This window comes from Sus scrofa, chromosome 3, assembly GCF_054392235.1.
Source record: "Sus scrofa isolate SSC_HxYL_T2T_F1_AM1 chromosome 3, Sscrofa_HxYL_maternal_Yorkshire_Landrace_v2.0, whole genome shotgun sequence".
In the NCBI taxonomy this organism is placed as follows: Eukaryota; Metazoa; Chordata; class Mammalia; order Artiodactyla; family Suidae; genus Sus; species Sus scrofa.
Window position 1 is genome coordinate 89,472,572 of NC_139385.1, and position 20,425 is coordinate 89,492,996.

General features: G+C 45.3%; 1 protein-coding gene across 3 annotated transcripts in view; it reads left to right on the forward strand.

Annotated features, from left to right (window-relative positions):
* SERTAD2 (SERTA domain containing 2) overlaps nucleotides 1–19,936 on the forward strand; it is a 124,653-nt gene extending 104,717 nt beyond the window's left edge. For 2 of the 3 annotated variants that reach the window (XM_005662514.4, XM_003125089.4), the window contains exon 2: nucleotides 14,744–19,936. In XM_005662514.4, coding sequence (XP_005662571.3) covers nucleotides 14,748–15,686 — 939 coding nt within the window. In that variant the 5' untranslated portion in view covers nucleotides 14,744–14,747 and the 3' untranslated portion in view covers nucleotides 15,687–19,936. Of the gene's footprint in view, nucleotides 1–6,599; nucleotides 6,677–14,743 lie in introns of all 3 variants that reach the window. The other variant, XM_013996103.3, reaches the window with a different exon arrangement.
* The last annotated feature ends 489 nt before the right edge of the window (nucleotides 19,937–20,425 follow it).

A 20,425-nucleotide genomic window follows, 5' to 3' on the forward strand; every position in this document is an offset into this window, starting at 1 on the left:
TTGTTTTTTTGTTTTGTTTTGTTTTTTTCCTTAAAGATCATGAGACAGACATGCTTGACTGTCTAAAAATTTTCTTTGAAATACAGGTAAAATTTTCAAAAGCAAAACATGGCAATATCTTTGCTCACAGATGATTCCTCTTGGGACAAAACAGATACTTATCATTTAAACAAGCCCCACCTTCAGTGAAAACTCCCTTGTGGAAATTCTGCTCTCTTTGTGGTCCGAGGACTCCTAAAGCTGGAAAGCCTCGTTCGTCTCCTCTCAAGCTCTCCCGTCCCTTCTCTGAACTTAATTGGGAATCCCTGCCAGGATGCACTGAAGCAAACCCCACAATTTGATGTATCTATCTTAGCAAGCCGGGAGCACAGAAGCTGTATTCTGCACCCGCTGCAGCTTTCAGTTCAGAATGGAGTCGGCATCTGCTCTCTCGTCTGGCCTCCTCCTCACACTTGCATGCCGCGTGTCCGGAGCTGGCCTGGCCCCTGGACAGGGGACGTCAGGGCAGAGCCGGGGCTGAGTGGAGTGAGCAATGCGGATGCGTGGGGTGGGGGCCGGGGTAGGGGGGAGGAGAGTGGAGGGCAGATCTGGAGCTGACTGTGCAACTGCTATAGCAGGTCTGACTAGTTTTAGGTGCCCAAAGGCAGCTTTGTTTCTCTAGTAACTCCAGGGAGCAGCAAACCTCAGTTCTTAGAACTAATTCACGTCTGCACTACTATCTTTTTGTCCCTTTGCAGAAACCTGTAGCTTTGCAGAGTTGTTACCTCATTCTAAGCTTTTTTCCCTCTAAAAACCTTCACAGGCAGTTAACCAAAAAGAAGATGCTAGTAAACCAGGCGTTTTTGTGCTTCTAAGGAGTTTCATGTAGAATAGTGAAGGGATAGGGATTCTGGCTCTTCAGCACACACACACTCACACTCACTCTCTCATGTTTATAGTGGTCTGTGTGAACCTGTTGAACCAAAGTAAAAAGTTTTCCTTGATCAGGCCATGGTCAGAAAATTAAATAACAAAGCGTTACTTGCTGCAGATCAACCTTTAGCCCCTTGCTCTGCTCTCCTGGCCGACTGCTTATCATTCCACGCCAGCCTCGGCTTCTGGGCTTCAAGCAGGCCTGCTGGAGTACCCCACCCTGGGGATTAGAAGTGTTGAGTTAAACTCAGAGAATCTGAAAGTCCCAAGGTCATCTCTACACCAGAACAGGTTTGCATAAAATTCTAGCCACACCAATGAGATAACGAGTTGGCAACTGTTTTAATCTGATCCTCCCTTGGTGGTTTATCCCATTTTACAATAATACATGATACAGATTTGCTTTTCAGATTTCTTTCCTTTTTAAAGGAGGGAACTTCCATGTACATGTATACGTCTGTGTTTTCCCTGCTGTCATAGCAAACTGATCTGGCAGAGGAATTTGAGCACCTTAGTCTGTAGCTGATGAAGAAATTTTTGCCACCGCCTCTCTGCGTGTCACCACCATTGCAATCAATAGTCTTTCCTGAACAGTTTTTTAAACAGACTGCTTTTAAAAATATTTGTATAATGTCCAGAAATACAAAATAAAAGAGATTTTACCTGATGATGGTTGTTAGCGATCTAACGGTAGTTGGTGAAAAAAGTCAAAATGTGGATTCTTCTAGTGGCACCTGCTGTCTTGCTTCTGAAGCCCCTAAAGATAGGATGAATGGAATGTTCCAGGGTGGCAGCGGGGTAGAGGAGATGCAGGGTTTCCTTAAAGGTCCCTGAAGATCACTGAAATACGGAAAGGTAGTTTCCTTAAAAAAATAAATATTTATTACAGTCAGTGTGGTACTCTGATTACTTTTTTTAATTTTTTTTTATTTATTCATTTATTTATTTGTTGTTGTTGTTGTTGTTGTTGTTGTTGCTATTTCTTGGGCCGCTCCCGCAGCATATGGAGGTTCCCAGGCTAGGGGTCCAATCGGAGCTGTAGCCACCGGCCTACGCCAGAGCCACAGCAACGCAGGATCCGAGCCGCGTCTGCAACCTACACCACAGCTCACGGCAACGCCGGATCCTTAACCCACTGAGCAAGGGCAGGGACCGAACCCGCAACCTCATGGTTCCTAGTCGGATTCGTTAACCACTGCGCCACGACGGGAACTCCTGATTACTTTTATTGTTTTTGACTAAATGGGTAAAGTTCTGTTGACTCATTAATTATCAATACCCAGAGGTCCTTGTGAAGACATACATTTTATCTCAAAATAGCCCCAAAGTAGTTATTTTTTAAAATGAATGGCCACTGAGCTCCTGCCATATAGCACAGGGAACTATATATCTAGTCACTTGTGTTGGAACATGATGGAGGATAATGGGAGAAAAAGAATGAATATATATATTCATTAAAAGTATATATAAAGTCTGTATATAAGGTTTTATATATATGTAAAACTGGGTCACTTTGCCGTATAGCAGAAAGCGACAGAACACATTGTAAATCAACTATAATAGAAAAAATAAAGATCTTTTTAAAAAATGGCTGCCATATTTACAAAGTATCATTCACTGCCCTCAAGTTTAATTTGTATCCTCATCTCTTTTTTCTACTTCGTGAATTGTTCAAGTATATGATATAAAGCTTAAATTATCTTTGTAAAACCTTATCAGGATCCTGCCTAATTCTTAGAATTAACTCAAGTAAACATTCTGAATATGTATGTTGCTTACATGGGACATGCATTTACATAGTAGAATAGTTATTGCCTCCCTTTTACATGACTCAAGTATATTTCTTTTATCTTATAACAAATGTTTATACTCATGTGTCATATTTAGAAATGTGATAATTTTCTTTTAAAGAATCTATTTAGACCATACAGTCTGTTTTGTTTTATTCAGTGAGTATATAAGTAAATAACGTTTCTCTGGTTTTCCTCTTTAGATTGTATATGGAAGATGAAAAGTGAAATATACCCTGTATTTTTGAGGAATATAAAGCATGTCTTTTAAATGATGTTTCCCAGTAATAAAGCATTCCCAATTTGAAAGCAAAGAAGATTAAAAACTAATAATAACCTAAGAAACACTTCCATAAAAACACTTCCTGATGTGGCATACTTAGCTTTTGTTAGTTTTACTCAGAGGCAAAAGCAGGCTAACAAAACCTAGAAGGTAATCTTTTAACTAAGATGCAATTTTATTTTTCCAAGTTTGTCCTAACAAATTATGTTTACCTGTTTTAGTATGTTTTATCTATCTGAGGGCCCTCTTTTAAAAGAATTTTTTTTTAACTGTCACATGCTTTTTTGGCAAAGCATTTGGTTTCTGCCCTAAGCCCCCCCCCCCCATGTTGTTTATTAAGGGTCTCTAGTGTGAGGGGAAAAACAAGATATCTTTGGGGAAAAGATGGTACAAGAGGGTTGAAACCAGAATCCCATCCAAGCAATTACAAGTACATAAGAAAAAAATATTTTCATTATGCACGGGAATGGGGGTGGGGTGAGGCTGGCTGGCCTTTATGGGCATATAACCTTAAGGGAAAGCAATTCAAATCTAAGAATTCCGTCCCTTAATGATTTGAGGCTTTCAATTCAGCATGCTAAAGATGTGTTCCTGACACCAAATTAGTATGGAGTAGCATCATAGTTTTAATGACTACAGTCGTATGTTACTTATAAAAATAACATAATAGTTCATGTTTACCAAGTTTCATATGGAAAGATTGATGGTAATAGTTCATCTCTTACAGCCATTATTATCGAACATACAGTATCATAGAACAGCAACTTGTGATTTGAATAGAAAGGATTCCAGCAAGTTACGCAGTCAGCTTGCTTCATTATCTGTCTGGGTTACATTTTACGATTAAATGGCTCCTCCCCAATATCCTTTATGAAGTTTTCCCATATAACTGCCTGAAAGCATTTCTGCTCGTGTGGAGGTAATTTCCTGTTATTAAAAAGCAATAGGATTATTGAAGGCTTTTCTATCCTAGTAAAATTTCTACTGCTAACCTTCAAACTCAATGTGTGGTTGGAAGGTCCCTATAGGACCCTCACTGCAAATTCTGAACTGCTGGATTCTCCCAGTCCACGTTTGATGAATCGGGTTGTATGTTTGTTGTTGTGTGTCCTCACTTCAGGAATCCTCCAGGGATTTTAATCGTGGCTTTTGAAACATCAGTGTTACTTTTGTGCAGAAAACCTTTTCTACATACAGTATTTCCAGATTTTGAACCATAATATAATTCAGTTTTATCAGGGCAGGGCTCTTGACCTGCTTCACAGTGTCCTACGGAGACCTGAGTTTGGGAACAATCTTGGAAATGTGCATACTTTGAGTGATCTGTGGGGAGAAATTGCAGTGAATAATCAGACTTCAGGGGTGCCTGTTGCTCTGCTGCGCCCCCTCGTGGTTAGATGTGATATGCTCATTCAAAGCTTAAGAGGAGTTCCCACTTGTACTGGGCATGCTTGTTTACATAGAGGATTTACAGCAGTCTTCTGTGTAAAATAACCTATCAAGTTAATATGATAGTTCTCACTGAGGATATAAATAGTTTATTGTGCTTATTAGATTTTTTTTTTTAGTTTGTAGAATTTAAATGCTATGTATTGGTGTATTGTTGTTGTTTTAACCTTTTTCTTATGGAAAATTCCAAACTCTCTAAAGAGTACAATGCACCCCCTTGTACTTGTCACCCAGGTTCAAACACTTAAAACATTTTGTCAGTCTTGTTTCATCTTTATGGCCATTATTTTTTCCAGAGTATTTTAAAGCATATCCCAGGCCTCCTATCATACCATGTTTCTGTTAAATTTGACTTTAGAAACTGTAATTCTGCTCAGTCTTCTACTTTAGGTGTGCCGTGCTTTTAGCCAGAGTTGTTAGGTAAAATAAAAGAATCGTTAGCATTTTCACTGTCTTTGGCAGAAGGTGACTGGTGTCCCTAGCTTCCTAAGAGTTAGGTTTAAAACCCTAAAATCTCCAGCTGGCCGAGAAACCAATAAGACAGGATATTAGAAACATTTTCTACTGCTTAACAGTTACATTCTAAAAAGCGTCTTTTTCTTTCCAGATGTTTATTAACAAGGCCATAATTTATTCCAAAGAAATATTTACTTGAAAGAAACGTTCTCTCCCAGAATTTGACTATTTTGCCTACTAAATGCAGTTAGTTGTCAACATTTTACAATGTCCTTTTCTTTTTGCAAGAGAAAAGACGTTTGACAAGCCAGCAGTGTCAGAAACTGTCTTCAGTTTTAATTGAAGTGTGTAAAAATCCTGAGAGGGAAAGCTAGAGTTTCTTAAAATGTAGACTTGAGGAAGACCTCCCCAAACAGTAAAAGTTGTCTTAATTGACTTCGAGGTTGATTCCTGGCCGAATTTCGGTTTGTGTCCAGGCGTTAAGACGCTGTCAGGAAAGTAAGGAGCATTGCTGCCGGCGGTGCGGTCTGAGTGGAGACCCAGCCCTAGGGTGCCCGCGGCGGAGCCCGGCGCCCTCGCGCCCCCGCGCCCCTGGCAGCCGGGAGAGCCGGGGGAGGCGCCGCCGCAAACAGTGGTGTCGGGTTACAGCCCCCCTCTCCCCGCAGCCGAGCCGAGCGCGCTTAACTGGCTTGATCGAGCGACTGGCTTCATAATTACATTGCTGATTTGTTAGGGAAGGCTTTGTCTTACTTACCAATTAGCATGGATGTTACTGCAGGGACCTCATCCTGGATGAGCTTGGGTTTAAAAAAAAAAAAAAAAAAAAAAGACTTCCCCGATCCAGGCAGCTTTAGGGGTCCAGTTGCCAGCACCCCTTTGTCTTCTGGGAGTCCTCACTGTAAACACTCAGAGGCTTTTTCCCCATTGGAATGTTGCCCCTGTTTCTGCCATTCCTCTAGGCCAGGGGCAGTCACTTTGGGGTCTGCAGGCAGCTTTTGGGAGGGCTGACCCCCCCCGGGGGGGCTTGCCACCCTGGTTTGGGGGGGCACTGCCACTACTCCTGCAACAGCCACTGCACATGGCACACCACTGCTGGCAGAGGCTGGCAGGTACCCCCCCTTTCTGTCTGCACCCCCAGATCCACCAGCACCACCCCCTTCAGTGTCCCTTCAGGGCAGCCTTTTTCTTCCCGTGGTGGATTTTATATTTACTCGGGGGAGAAAGGGTGTTATTTAAAAGTGTTTGGCATTATCAGATTTCTGAGTCCTGGGTGTTTTTCAAGGTGTGATACTGTATGTGTGGAACGTTGTCTAAGCGAACCTGGCTTCCCCTCATTGAAGGAGGTCGGGGCCTTTCCGTCCTGCCCGGGAACAGCTGTGTGGCCGGCTGGCAGGAGAGCTGTCCCCTCTGAGTTGGCCCAGGGCTGAGAGTTGGGAAGGGACTCTGTTGGGAACAGAGGCTCTTGGTGTGGACCACCTCCGAGGCAGGATCCCAGGATCCCGAGCGCAGGGCCGGGCAAGTGTTTGGGGTGAGAGGAGGAGAGAGGAGAGCGATCTGTGCTTCAGAAGTTGTCTCACCCGCGTTCCCGGCCGGCCTCTCCTTTGCTCTTGGAAGCCTGTCACCCACTCAGCAGTTTTGCCAGGGGCGCTCCTTTCTTCTTCCGCAGCCCCGAGAAAAAACTGAAAGAATGTGTGTGTTTCCACTTACAGGACCTCGGGTTTGGTGGCCGCAGGATGTCAGAGTGAGGAAATAGCCTTGCTAGCTTGTGTGAAGACACTCGCCACAGGTCTGGTCTGAGCTGCTTCTTTTTGTCAAACTGGGAAACCCGTGAGGGGAAAAAAATAAAATAAAATAATTGTTCTGAATTGTTAGCATTACCATAAATGCCTCGTTTTTATGATTTTTAGCGTTAGCATGAGCGCATTTGGACTCGTCAGCCACCCGTGATCATAGCACTGGTCACGCAGGACAGAGCAGTTGAGGAGGCTGGGGACATGGCTTCTTAGGACTCCCCTGGGTTAGGAGCCTTTTACTTGAGAGCTGTTAACCAGTGAAGATCCTAAGCGTACAGGCCAGGGACTCATCCCAGAGCAGGCACCAAGGTCTTGGCCACCGATGAGAGGAAGTAGACCAGGACCCCGCACCCCAGTCCCCGGGAGCCCAAGGCTCCACCAGTAACTACCATCCGCAGCAATGACAGCAGACACCCCGGGCTCAATTCTGCCTTGTCAACTGACTGTTGAGACAACATGTCACTTCATCGTGAAGCCTGCTAGATTCTTGAGAGGGGAAAACCCTGGATCTCTAGATGTTACTTATTAGTCCAAAAGGAAATTGCAAGAAGCCCTTGAAAGTGTACACAAGGCACGAGCCATTGGGCCTTGAGGTGTTTTGGAGTAATGACTTCCGGGATCCCCTGGCCGCCTGGGTGGTGCTGAGCTGTGTGCAGACCAGTGGCCTCCTCTTGGCCGTCTTTTTGATCAAGTGGTCAGTCACACCTTCCCCAGTCATTTCCTCTCTTCAGAGATTGGGACTAAGCTATTTATTTTGACCTTTCGTGGCATTAATTCCCTGGGATACTGAGAAGGATGAGATGGAGGGTTTTCCTTCTGTCTGGGGTAGTGACTATTGTCTGGGATGAATTGAGTTAAAGCATAATGCAATTTTTTGCATCTTTTTTTGACTTGCACCAAGTCAGAAAGCCAGCCCTCGACCAGCCCTCGTGGTTTGGGCTTCTCACAAGCCCCAGGAGTGATGCTGCCCACAGGGGCCCCACACAGCCCCTCCGAATGCCTGTCAATCAGCGGCCACCAGGCTCAGGGCCTTTAGGAAGCGCTAGAAGCCACAGAGAGCTGCAGGTTAAAGCCGTGGGTTTTCTTGTTGTTAGTGGGAAAGACAGAAGTGGTGGTTTGCAAAAGTAGATTTAATACTCTTAATTTAGAAATCATGACATTTATTTTGACAGTTCAGATAACATTGAGGGACAGTGATTTTAAAATTTTATCTAGAGTTCCCGTCGTGGCTCAGCATCCATGAGGACGCAGGTTTGATCCCTGGCCTTGCTCAGTGGGTCAGAGATCCAGTGTTGCCATGAGCAGTGGTGTAGGTCACAGACCCCGAGTTGCTGTGGCTGTGGTGTAGGCCGGTGGCCACAGCTCCGATTCAGCCCCTAGCCTGGGAATGTCCATATGCCTCGGGTACAGCCATGAAAAACAAACAAAAAAAATTTTTTTTCTAAGGCATAACTTCTGAATAATTGAAAAACGAGTTTAAGATAGTTTTTTTGATTTCTTAAAGTTTGTGTTTGCTTTTTTTCTTAATTCCTTAAAAATACAAAAGCTATGAAATGTTCCCTTTTAGCACATAGGTACTATTTCACTTTCTCTTTGGACGTTGGGCATAAGGCCTCACTGCCATTCACTCTGTGATCACAGAATCTGGACCCCCAGTGAGCCCGTGGGATCTGATGTATCAGCCTGAGAAGCTGAGCTTTATCATTAAAATTGAGCTGAAGATACCTTGATTCTTTCTTTTTTAATGTCAGTTGCCATCACAAAAACACTGCTCATTCTTTTTTTTTTTCCTTCTTCCTTACCACTTAGGCCCAAATAGGGAAGCTCTTCAGACTCAAGTTTGAGTAAAGATATTCTCAGGCTTAAACATGAAATAGCTGGGTGGGGAAGAAAGGAAGTCATGGGTCTCAAAGTGAGGTTCCCAGACCAGCATCACCTGGAAACCCATTAGAAATGCAGATTCTCGGGCCCTGCATCAGACCGACTGAATGAGAATCTAGGACAGTGGCGGCCAGCATTCTATGTTAACCCACCCAAGTTTGAGAAGTAAAGCTTGAGAGAGGCATTCACAGAGCTTTCTGACTGTCCTCTCTAGTTGTCCCCTCTGAGGTCTCCTCAACCCTCTGCTTTGTCATACCCTCCTTCCAGTGCAAAGTGAAAATTTGGCACGAAATGAGAACCAACGCCCCCCCCCCCCACCAAAAGGAGGTGGCTCTTAGTACTTGTTGGTCTGGTCGATGCTGCCTAAAGCGCCAGGAACACATTGGCCCTGGAGTGACCACATCTTTGCTCCTGCCTGGAAGACATTCTGCATCTAGCTTTCCCAGTATTTTAAACTATGTCCCCAGTACATGTCTCATTAGAAAGAGAATTATGACAACGTTGTGAAATAAAGATTTATATCTCTAGGGGTGTTTTGTTTTAAAGAAAAGACACATCTGTATTTTATGGTCCTTCTCTGGCTGTCCCTTAGTGTCTTTTCTCATTCTTTGCCTTTACTATTTATTCATGAGTATTTCTGGAGCATCTTCTGTGCGTCAGGGATGGCCTTATCCCGAGGATAATACAGCGGTGAACAAGTAGTCTGAAACCCTTGTAGGGCTTACTGTCTCTGGTGGGAAATACATTGAGAGACAAGCCTGTCTTCAATATAAATCTCAAATTCTGGGAGTTCCTGTCGTGGCGCAGTGGAAACGAATCCGACTAGGAACCATGAGGTTGCAGGTTCTATCCCTGGCCTTGCTCAGTGGGTTAAGGATCTGGCGTTGCCGTGAGCTGTGGTGTAGGTCGCAGACTCGGCTCGGATCTGGCGTTGCTGTGGCGGTGGTGTAGGCCGGCAGCTGGCAGCTGTAGCTCCGATTAGACCCCTAGCCTGGGAACCTCCATATGCCGCAGGTGAGGCTCTAAAAAGACTAATAAATAAATAAACCTCAAATTCTGTCTCTAGAAGCCTCCCCTGATCACCCCAGTCCATATTCTTCAACCAGACTCCTCACTGTGGGAGTCATTCAGAATCTGGAATTGCAACCCCCCCCCCCATGATCAAGGTAATTAATACCTTCTCCCGTTTCTCTGGTTCTTTCTTTTCTGAGGAATCTCCAAGTGACTTTTGTAATTTTTGATCTTCTGCCCAAGCAGATTGTGGCTTTTGAGGGCAGGGTCCTTCGTAATGAGAGTGGCTTAAGAACCAATGAAAAGTCAATAGAAGAGTGGCTGTGGTCAGTTTTAGGCCCCTTTGAGTGGGCAGGAAAGGGAGGGAACACAGACCTCACTCTGTGTGGGAGTCTCTAACCAGTCCTGAAGCTCAGGGTCCCTTTTTGGGTCTTTGAAAAGTTGAGTAGAAGCCATGGGCCTTGGGCCTGGGTCTTCACAAGCTGAGGGCGGAGGCAAACTGGGGTGCTGACTTCGGGCAATGAGACTTGCCACAAGCCCCTCCTCTGGTGAACTCCAGGCTGCCATCCTGGTGTCCATTTCCACAGCCACGGGGCCTCTCTGGCAGGAGCAACAGACACCCCCTTCCCTCCTGTTACCTCGAAGTCCTTAATGAACTCCAACTACTGCTCCATCTTCAGGCGCCAAGTGAGGCCTTTTAAAAGGTCACGTGCCTCTCCAGTGGCTTGAAGAGCTGTTGCTGTTTTCTAAAAGAGCCTGAGGGGAAGGCTCTGGGCAGCCTGGCCCCTGGGTTCTTGAGAGGCTTGTCTTGGTCCTGTGCCTGCTCCCATTCACACAGGCAAAGTCCTTCTCACTTCCCTCCCACTCTCAGGAGCCAAGCCCTCTCCCAAAGGTAATCAGCTGGAAGACGGGACTCTTAACAGCGCATAAGGCAAACTTTGGGGAAACTTTAGCTCTATACAAATTTAAAACAAAACACACACACACATACACGGAAAACTTCTTAGGCGTTCCCATTGTGGCTCAGTGGGATAAGAACCTGACATAGTGTCCATAAGGATGTGGGTTCAATCCCTGGCCTAGCTCAGCAGGTTAAGGATCCTGCCTTGCTGTGGCTGTGGTGTAGGCAGGCAGCAGTAGCTCCAATTCAACACCTAGCCTGGGAAGCTCCATATGGCACAGGTGTGGCTGTAAAAAGAAAGGAAAAAATAAACTTTTTAAATGTTAAAGTGCTAAGTGGGAATGTGGATTAGATTTTGCTCTGTTGTATTTCACTCCTTTCTGTACCAGTGTAGGTAGAATTCTACATTCTGGATTACAAATCGGGATTGTGTGCATTTTGCAATCTTACTGGGTGTGTAGAGCCGGTCTTGCCTCATAAAATGAAACAGAAAAATGAAGGCAAACCTGCTTCGAGACATACTCTATCATGAGTCCTTATTTACACATTTGAGAAGCATCCAAGATTCAATTCATCTGCCTGTTTCTGCTCACAGATTTTGCTTACATGGGGCCCCCTCCTTCCCCTTCTAGACAGCATTACAAATGTCTTATCAGGCTTTCTCTAAGTCATTAGGATTATCACACAGCTGTGACCAGCTCAATCATTCTAATTGGAAATTAGGTGCTTCTCGCAGTGCAGTCTCTGAAAACTATCCACAGATCTCCCTCAGCTATGGGAATTCTGCTAAGTGCCTCTAGTAGCGTGTGCTTTTTAAATATTTGAGTTCTGTGGGCTTGGGGGTTATTTCTAGAGAAATGTGAGTTATTGAGAAAGTCCTGTTGTTTTTCCTGGCCTCAAGTCTTTAAAAGACAGCTCTCTGTGGATGACTAAAAGAAAGGAAAAGTCTACGTCGTCTTTCCTAAGTGTTACTTCTCCAGAAAACCCAGTACATGTTCAGAGTGGTAACGAGCTTACTAAATTGTTTTGAGGTGTGTATTTAGGTTACATTTTGGGACAGTGCTTCTCAAACTTTCTGTGATGAAGTACCGTCTTGGTTGTGTTTTCCTTCTTTAGAGACTGATACTTCAGTAAAACACGAGACTAGAAAAATGAAATCAGTACAAAGTAGGAGCCTCATTTTTAAAAGTCAGATTTGCAGAGATACAATTACTCTGTAAATCTGTTATAAAAAGCTTCTAAACAGTACAGTGTCTCTATTTACCTCATCATGAACTGGTAACAGTTTTTTGTTTGCTTGGTTTTTTTGTTTGTTTGTTTGTTTCTTTCTTTCTTTCTTTCTTTTTTGGCCCCCTTGTGGCACATGGAGTTCCCAGGCCAGAGACAAGTCAAAATTGTGACCTGCCTGGGATCCTTCATCCCACTGTGCCTGGCCAAGGTGCAAACCTGTATCCTGGTGCTGCAGAGACACCACCAATCAGGTTTTGCCAGAGCAGGGACTCCAGAACTAGTAACCGTTTACAGATTGGCTCCATCTATGGACTACACTTTGAGAAACACTATTTTGGGGGGGGGGGGCACATGTACTCTCACACATGTTTGGATGTATGGATACATTCATATTATAGCATAAACATTATATAGATTATATTGAAGCTTTAAATGATGATTAAATGCATTTGATGAGCTCTTTGGTAAAAATGGAGTATTTCTTGAAGTGACATTTAAATGCTTAAATTGTAAGCAAATGCACATTGTATAATTGTGAATACAGTTATCTGTTTCAAAACACAGTTGTCTGGTAAGACTTCTGATGCATAAAGTAGAAAGTGTTTTGTAACGTGAAATGAAATCGCCTCCTCTGATTCACACTCAGTTTTAAACGCAGGCAGATACTTTCGATAGGAAGTGTCGTATGCAAAGTGTATATACAAATGAGACTTTTAGCACTGAACAATAGGAAATGTTTCTGTCATGTGAAGCGTTAGATAAGCGAGTTGTTACTATCATACCTTCCTTGCCTCAGAGAACAGTTAATTATGGGATTGGTCTTTGGTCCTGGTGACTGACAGCCATTTTCTTAATGTTTACAAAATGAGGGGAAGTGTTTCCTACAAGTAACGCCACATTCTTTCTGAGTGTTAACAGAAGTCTCAAGCTGATTCTCACCTTGGTGGGCTGCAGCTGTCTTCTATCTTCTCTCCTGGAGACTGAGGCACAAAGGCAGTCACCCCAAGTCGGACTTGTGTGCCAGGCTCCGTGTCCACTGTCTGTCTGTCTGCCTGGAGGGACAGTATGGCCTTTCACAAAGCCTTGGAAGGAGGTTCTATGTTTTATTATGGTCGGCCTTATTCCTTTAGGATGAGACTCATAATTCTGAATGATAATGAGGCATAGGAGATGTTGAGCCCCTCGAAGACCAGGTTTTATTTCCCTGCAGGACTACCCACTTTGTGGCAGAGTGTCCAAGACAGCATGGATGCGGTATGAGTTAAAGGATCGAATGAGGCAATTCAGAAAAAGGCGGATCGCCTTTACAAGGAAACTAGATAACTACAAAGCGCTTTCTCTCTCTCTCTCTCTTTTTTTTTGCTTTCTAGGGCCACATCCTCGGCATATGGTAGTTCCCAGGCTAGGAGTCGAATCAGAGTTACAGCCGACAGCTTACGCCACAGCCACAACAACTCGGGATCCGTGCCTCATCTGCGACCTACACCACAGCTCACAGCAACACCGGATCCTTAACCCACTGAGCGAGGCCAGGGATCGAACCCGCAACCTCATGGATCCTAGTTGGATTTGTTAACCGCTGAGCCCCAAAGGGAACTCCCACAAATCACTTTCTTGTGTGTGACAATATCACAAGGAGTGAGTGTCCTTGAGGAGAGTGTTAACACGCGCGCCTGTGGGTAAGGGTTGTAGAGGAGCTGAGGGAGCAAGCACAGGCCTGGCCTAATTAGAACTGTCTCCCAGTCTGAATGACATACAGATCGCTTTGTTGACTAAATGGTTAGAAAGTGAGGTCTCTGAGGCAAAAGCCAGTGGACTTGTGATTGCTCTGTTTAGATAATAGAAGTTCAGAGAGGAACAGCCACTCTCCAGAAGGTACAGGCAGCTAGGGGTGTCCTCACTCAGGCCAGAGGACCCCAGGAGGCCACCAAGGCTGTGAGTGTCAGGTGAGGTGGGCAGGAGTTAAAATCCAGCCCATCCCTGAATTCTCAAAGTTGAGAAAAGAAAGTCGTTGGAGTTCCTGCTGTGGTGCCGTGGGATCAGCAGGGTCTCTTGCAGCATCAGGACACAGGTTCGATTCCCAGCCTGGCACATTGGGTTAAAGGATCCCCCCGCCCCTTGCCACAGCTGCAGTATTGGTCACAACTGCGGCTCAGATCTGATCTGTGGCCTGGGAACTCCATGTGCTGCTGGGTGTTCAAAAAGGTTTAAAGAAAAAAAAAAAAAAGAGGTCTTTGTTTCTTTGAAATCCGTATGTATCTCTGGAATCACTGTAGGTATTTTGTTAGGAACTGTCTCGAGTACCCAAACAGCAATGCTTATAATCAGAGCAAATTTCTTTTAAATTAGTCCAGCTGCACTCAGACATGACTGTATGTAATGACATTGAGCCACAGGAAAACTTGGGCTGGAAATACACATTTCTCTCCTGGATTCTAGACTGAAAAGCAGTGGCAGCCCAATCACTGTGGCCATTTAACACAGCCCAAGTGCTTTGCCATGTCACCAAACAGCCAAAAGGCTCTATGCATTACAAGGAAGGAAAAGGCGTTTTGAAAGTACAGGCAGTTCTACCAAAATTGTACATGTTCCCCTTTCTCCAACTGGGTTCTTTTTATCATGCCGGGTGTGTTAAAGCTGTAGTCCATGATGCCTTTATGTGTATAGGTCATGGCATTGTAAGTATTTTCTTGGTCTTTAAAAATAAACCTGGGGTGGGAAGTTGAACCTGCATGGTAACCACAGGCAAGCAAATGCAAGCGCAGCAGCGGAGAAAGTCAAAATCACGGTTTCCATGGTAACGAGTAACTTGGCTGTGCAGTACACATTTCTCAAGAAATAACATTCAACAGACTACCGAGTGATAAAAATTGCTCCACCGGCACACAAAGGTAGATTTCCCAATGAATTCGTCTGTTGTAACCAGCCCTGGGCAGGGAACCCGAGTCCAAGTCCCGACCTCTGAATCAGCGTCTTGTTGATGGTGAAAATGAGTTTTTGTGGGATTGATTCCATCTCTTTCTTCTCTCCTTGGCAGATATATGTTGGGGAAAGGAGGAAAACGGAAGTTTGATGAGCATGAAGATGGGCTGGAAGGCAAAATCGTGTCCCCCTCCGACGGTCCGTCCAAGGTGTCTTACACCTTACAGCGCCAGACTATCTTCAACATTTCCCTTATGAAACTCTACAACCACAGGCCCCTCACAGAGCCCAGCTTGCAAAAGACTGTGCTCATCAACAACATGCTGCGGCGGATCCAGGAGGAGCTGAAGCAGGAAGGCAGCCTGAGGCCCGCGTTCCCCGCCTCCTCACCGCCTGACCCGAGGGGCGCCGGCTTGGGCGCTGGCTCCCGGGAGGCACCGCCTGCCTTCAGCGCCCCCGCGGCCCCGCCCGCGCCCCCCTGCGAGCTGGGCGGCCCCGCGCCCCTAGAGGCCTGCCTCACCCCTGCCTCGCTGCTTGAGGACGACGATGACACTTTTTGCACTTCCCCCGCCGCGCCGCCCGTGGCCCCCGCCCGACTCGCGCCTCCTGCCCTCCCGCCGGAAAAGGACAGCTTCTCCTCCGCCCTGGACGAGATCGAGGAGCTCTGTCCCACACCTACCTCCGCGGAGGCCGCGACGGACGGCTCGAAAGGGGGCTCCGGTGGGGCCGGCGCTCAGAGACCCGAGGGGGACTCCCGGCCCGACGACCCCAAACTGATGGACTCCCTGCCCGGCAACTTCGAGATCACCACGTCCACGGGGTTCCTGACGGACTTGACCCTGGACGACATCCTGTTTGCCGACATCGACACATCCATGTACGACTTTGACCCCTGCACGTCCGCATCGGGGACATCCTCGAAAATGGCCCCGGTGTCGGCGGACGACCTCCTCAAGACGCTGGCACCCTACAGCAGCCAGCCAGTCACCCCGAGCCAGCCTTTCAAGATGGACCTCACAGAGCTGGACCATATCATGGAGGTGCTGGTCGGGTCCTGAGCCCCGCGGCCGCGCCCCTGCACCCCGACAGCTCTCCGCACTGTGCATGCACCCTTGCTTGCCTTTTTCCAAGAAAAGAAACATTCTACAAAAGGATCACACTAGTTTTTGCTTTGAGCAGAGTTGGAGTGCCTTCATCCACGTATGACCACTTTTTAATATGCTCTTTTGAGTGGTTCCTCGGAGACCTACTACCCGGGAATAGGAAAGAATACATTTGAAGACAATGTCGCTATATTGAATGACAAAAATAAACAGTTCAAGTGAAGCACAAGGAATAAGTTGGAAAAGTTGTAAATTGCATGTGCATATTTGTCTATTTTTTCTATAAGTTTTATTGCAAGAGGTAAAAAAAGAAAATATATATATATTATTTAGATAATCTCAGTACCTTTTCTGGCATTTTCGCCCTGTATAGGTTGACTTGGCAATTCAGCCTTTTTAGAGGCATTAACTACTCCTCGTAAGTGTTGCATTTACATGGCTGTTTAGAAACTGCTGCCCAAATTTATTTTATATTTTTGTACAGATTCCGCAGTTTATGATATTGTTTTTCTAAAAACAAATGCTGTTTATACATATGAGATAGCTATTTTGATAGGATTTGCTCACATAGTTCCTGCAAACTTCAGATGTACAAGTTGCACTTGTACTTTTATAGAGTTGTAATGTTTTATATGTGTTTGGTGCAAAGAGAAAATTGGATCAAATCAATCCGCAGTTGATGTCCCCAAATGCAAACACCCCCCCACACACACGCCCCCACACACACCGCTTTAAGAAGGGCCAGGCGATATCACACCCAGATTTCACAAGCACCGACCCCCTGGCATGAACACCCGCCAGCACTGTGACTTCCAAAGCCAGAGCCACTCTCATCAAACTTGCATTAAGCAGTTGGCGGGAGGTGGCCATGGAGCTCGGGGTTTAAGTGATGGTTCTCTTTAGCCCTCTCTCCGGAGGGGACGGCTACCACGTACTCACTGTATTTATGCCAAGTCTGTGCTTTTACTTGTTTTTATTTTTTTAAACAAACAAAACCCCAGCTCTTTCCTTTTGGGCATAATTTTTGTGATGACCTGAAATTTACACATGAATTTGCAAAAAGCAACCGACCTCTTCATGGAACTAACACCCGGTTGCAAAGCTTAGGACTCGTCAGGAGGAAACCCTTCCCCGCCCCCACGCCCAGGAAGGCATCCATCATGTTGCTCGTCGTCTTCTCCAGCTTGCCTTCCCTGGAGCTTTCCTTCCCTCTGTTGCTAAGTGCTGAAAATGGCATCCTCATGATCCCCAGTGAGCCCGGCTCTCCTTGGCCCAGCCTAGGATGCACTCTGTCCACACCCATGGCTCTTGAACCTGGAGTTAGTCCCATTCCATCACAGCTTCCAATCCAGTTGCTTTCTTGAATCAACTGCTTTAACTACACTTTACATGGCTGTTTTACCCAAATACAGAGACAGGACTTTCTATGCATGTTCCACCCCTTCCCCTCGCCATCCTCTCCCTGCCAGGACACTTGAGAACTAGCTTTTTAATCCTAGCGGTGTACATTTAATTTTAAAACGTTTGCAATGTATCATGCTTGTTGCCGAAATGGCTTATGGCCTTTCCGTTGCAGTTTTTTCTTTCTTCCAATGGTACTTTAGCTGGTTACAACCTATATTGTTGAAATGCAGATGGCTTCTTTAGGGATAACTTTTATATTTATTTAAGAATTTTTAAATTATGGGATTTGTGTTGTTTTGTTGTTGTCTTTGTTGTTGGTCATTTGTCAATATTCAGTCACCAGTTCTGCTCACTTCTTGCCATGGATAAAATTGAGTCTCTCTGGCCAATTAAAAAAGACAGCTTTATAAAATGGCACTTTAAACAAGCCATAGATAGTTTATTTTTATAATGCACATGGCAAAGCAAATACATTTGTGATGAAGGAACTGCTCATCTAAGCAAAAGATTTGTGTATGATATGATTAAATCTTTCTACATTCTGATATACTCCCCCCCACACACACACTTGAGTGTGTGTGTGTGTGTGTGTGTGTGTGTGTGTGTGCGCGTGTGTGTTTAAGGCTAATTATCAACTCAGTAGAGCAGTGAGAAGCTGATCAAATTGCACTTGTCTCCTGCAGGCACCCTCCTCCAGACACCTCTCACTACTGCAGACATGTCATTCCCTTCAGCAGGATCGGGGACCATGTAGTTAAGGTGAGGGCTGTTGTCGCTGTGCCTTTCTGTATGAAGGGCTTCCTTTTTCCGAAGAGAACAAGGCTGCCCAGACACCATGCTTTTGCTAACCCGAGGACCCGAAAACTCTCCACAGGCCGCACACATACGTGTACGTGCACAATAGTGTTGATGATTCCCGACAATAACAGGGCAAGGCGGCCAATGTGCCATTGTTAAAAACTGATTGATAGTAACTTAGAACAACTGTCCTTTCGCGGGGTTAGCAAATCGTGTGTTTAAACAAATCCCATGTGTTGGGCAGCAGTTCAAATAAGCACAGCGAAGTGCTGCCCACACGCGGTTCTCTGACTCTGTCGCATTTGTAAGGCTGGGCTTCAGGATCAAAACAAAAAACCCCCAATGGCAGCCCGCAAATGCTTTTTAACTCGACACCCGACACCCTTCTTGATATTCAAGGTGTAATGAGGAAGACAAGGGAAATCAGTGGCCCATTTTCAAAAGAACAAAACCACCAAGTGTTCCAGTTATCTTTGTGTCTTATTTTTCCAAAGCGATGTCCCAACAGGGAAGAACGTGAGCCTGTGTGTGATGTCCGAGTCCCACTTTGAGTGCGGGACGGGACGCTGCTTCCAGATGCCACCTGGCAGCAATGCCTTCCCCTTTCTACAGGACATTGTGTGGCATTCAGGGTCAGGCAGGCAGTGGGAGGTGCCTTGATGAGAAAGACATGCTGGGTGGGGCTGGGAGAGGACAATTATTGACAGTGATGTGCAATGAAGTGACAAGATGAGAGCAGAATAATAAGAGCTTTGAATTTGAAGTGATTTTTTTTCATAAGTTATTTATTCCTTTTTTCTGTGTAAATATATTTATTTTACTGGGGAGTTCTAACAACATCTGGATCGTAACCTGAGCGGAATGTATGGTAGGAATGTACTCTCTTGGAGGAATGTCAATCTGTATTAAAAAGGGGTCCGAGCCAGACCCCGGGGTCTTCTCATCGTGTGCACAGTCCGTGTTCATTTTCACTCTCGCCTCTAATATGGGTCTATTTGAAATATGCAAAAGGGATGGATGAGGAATGTTTTAATACCTCCAAATTTTTAAGAAAATCAAGCATCAAAGGGTTGATATTTTTAAACTTGTTTTTAGTCGCACTTTCTCTTTATGACAGAAGGGGCAACCACACCTGACACCCTCGTTCACACCAAAGGGTCTTTCTCAATTGTGCTGTTTATTGCCATAACCCTTGGAGTGTCCCAACTGCCCTGAGGTCAGTCAAGGAAAATTTCTTAAATACGCTCCCAAGAGCCAAAGTGTCAACTTTACAGATCATTTTTAAAGCTTAAATGTATTAAACACCTTTGTGGTAAACAGTGAACTATGAATCCACAGGGCAGCATTCTCAAATGACAGAGGTTTTAAAAAAGAGAGAGAGAGAGAGACTCTACTTTGTGCAGCGATTGTAATTCTCTATATGAATTGTCTTAATTTCAAAATCTTGCTGTTACAAATTGGACCTTTACACGCTTTATGAAAATATTTGCAAAGAGCCTATTTAACCTGTTCTGGCTGTAAATGGTTAACTTCCTGTAACTGCCAGCGGCAGTGAGGTGTGCGCGTCCTGCTAATGTACAGTTGTTTTCAGGGCTCCTAAGAATGAGTCTGAATGGTTCTTGAAAATTAGCCAGGATCAAATGCTGTCACAAACAAAGCCAATAAAAATTGTGGACGTCTTTTTGGGCATAACAAGTTTGGAAGAGAAGTGCAGTCCAGACAAGCAAACCACCAAGATTTGGAAAAGATGTACATAGTGACATGTTTGGTGCATGGTTTTTGAGGAGGGCTTTTGTCAGAAAGGAGGTGTAACCTTTCCCCCACAGACCTGAGAGCTGTGCCTTTTCTATGCAATATTACAGACCTTACATCGGAACCCAGATGGCTGTATTCACATGTAAGTTCGGGCTGTAATCTAAACAATTGGACAGATTAAATGTACATGGAAATGAGCAGTCTTACTTTTGTAGTTTTATATTATACAATAAACAGTTAAAAGATGAGACAGGCGTGTTTGCAGTTTCCTTCTGCCCGGAGCACAACCAGCTCATACGTCACTGTCTGCTGGTGTCAAGGACAGTCATCACCCCGCCGCTTAGAGTTGGTGTTTTTACACACACACACACACACACACACACACGCACGCACGCACGCACGCACAGCTGAGCTTTCACTCCTGCTTGCTTGTTTTCCTGAGGCATCCTAATCTCCAGACTGAAAACTTGTTTCCAGCCCCGCCTCTCTCCCAAGCTCTGGACTTAAGTATCTGCTCACACTCAGCGGGCTCCTCGGGAACAGCCCTGTGTCCCCCACGGGCTGGTTCGCCCCGCCTTGGGCCTCTCTTTGGTCCCATCGCCCTTCTCCTATCTGACCCACCACAGCTTTCCCAACCCAGGCCCTCTTCCCTGCTCCCCAGTTACTGCACCTGCTTTCTACTCTTAACTGCCATCTGGTTGTTCCTCCAACGTCCTTGATGCCAGCGCTGGCATTCC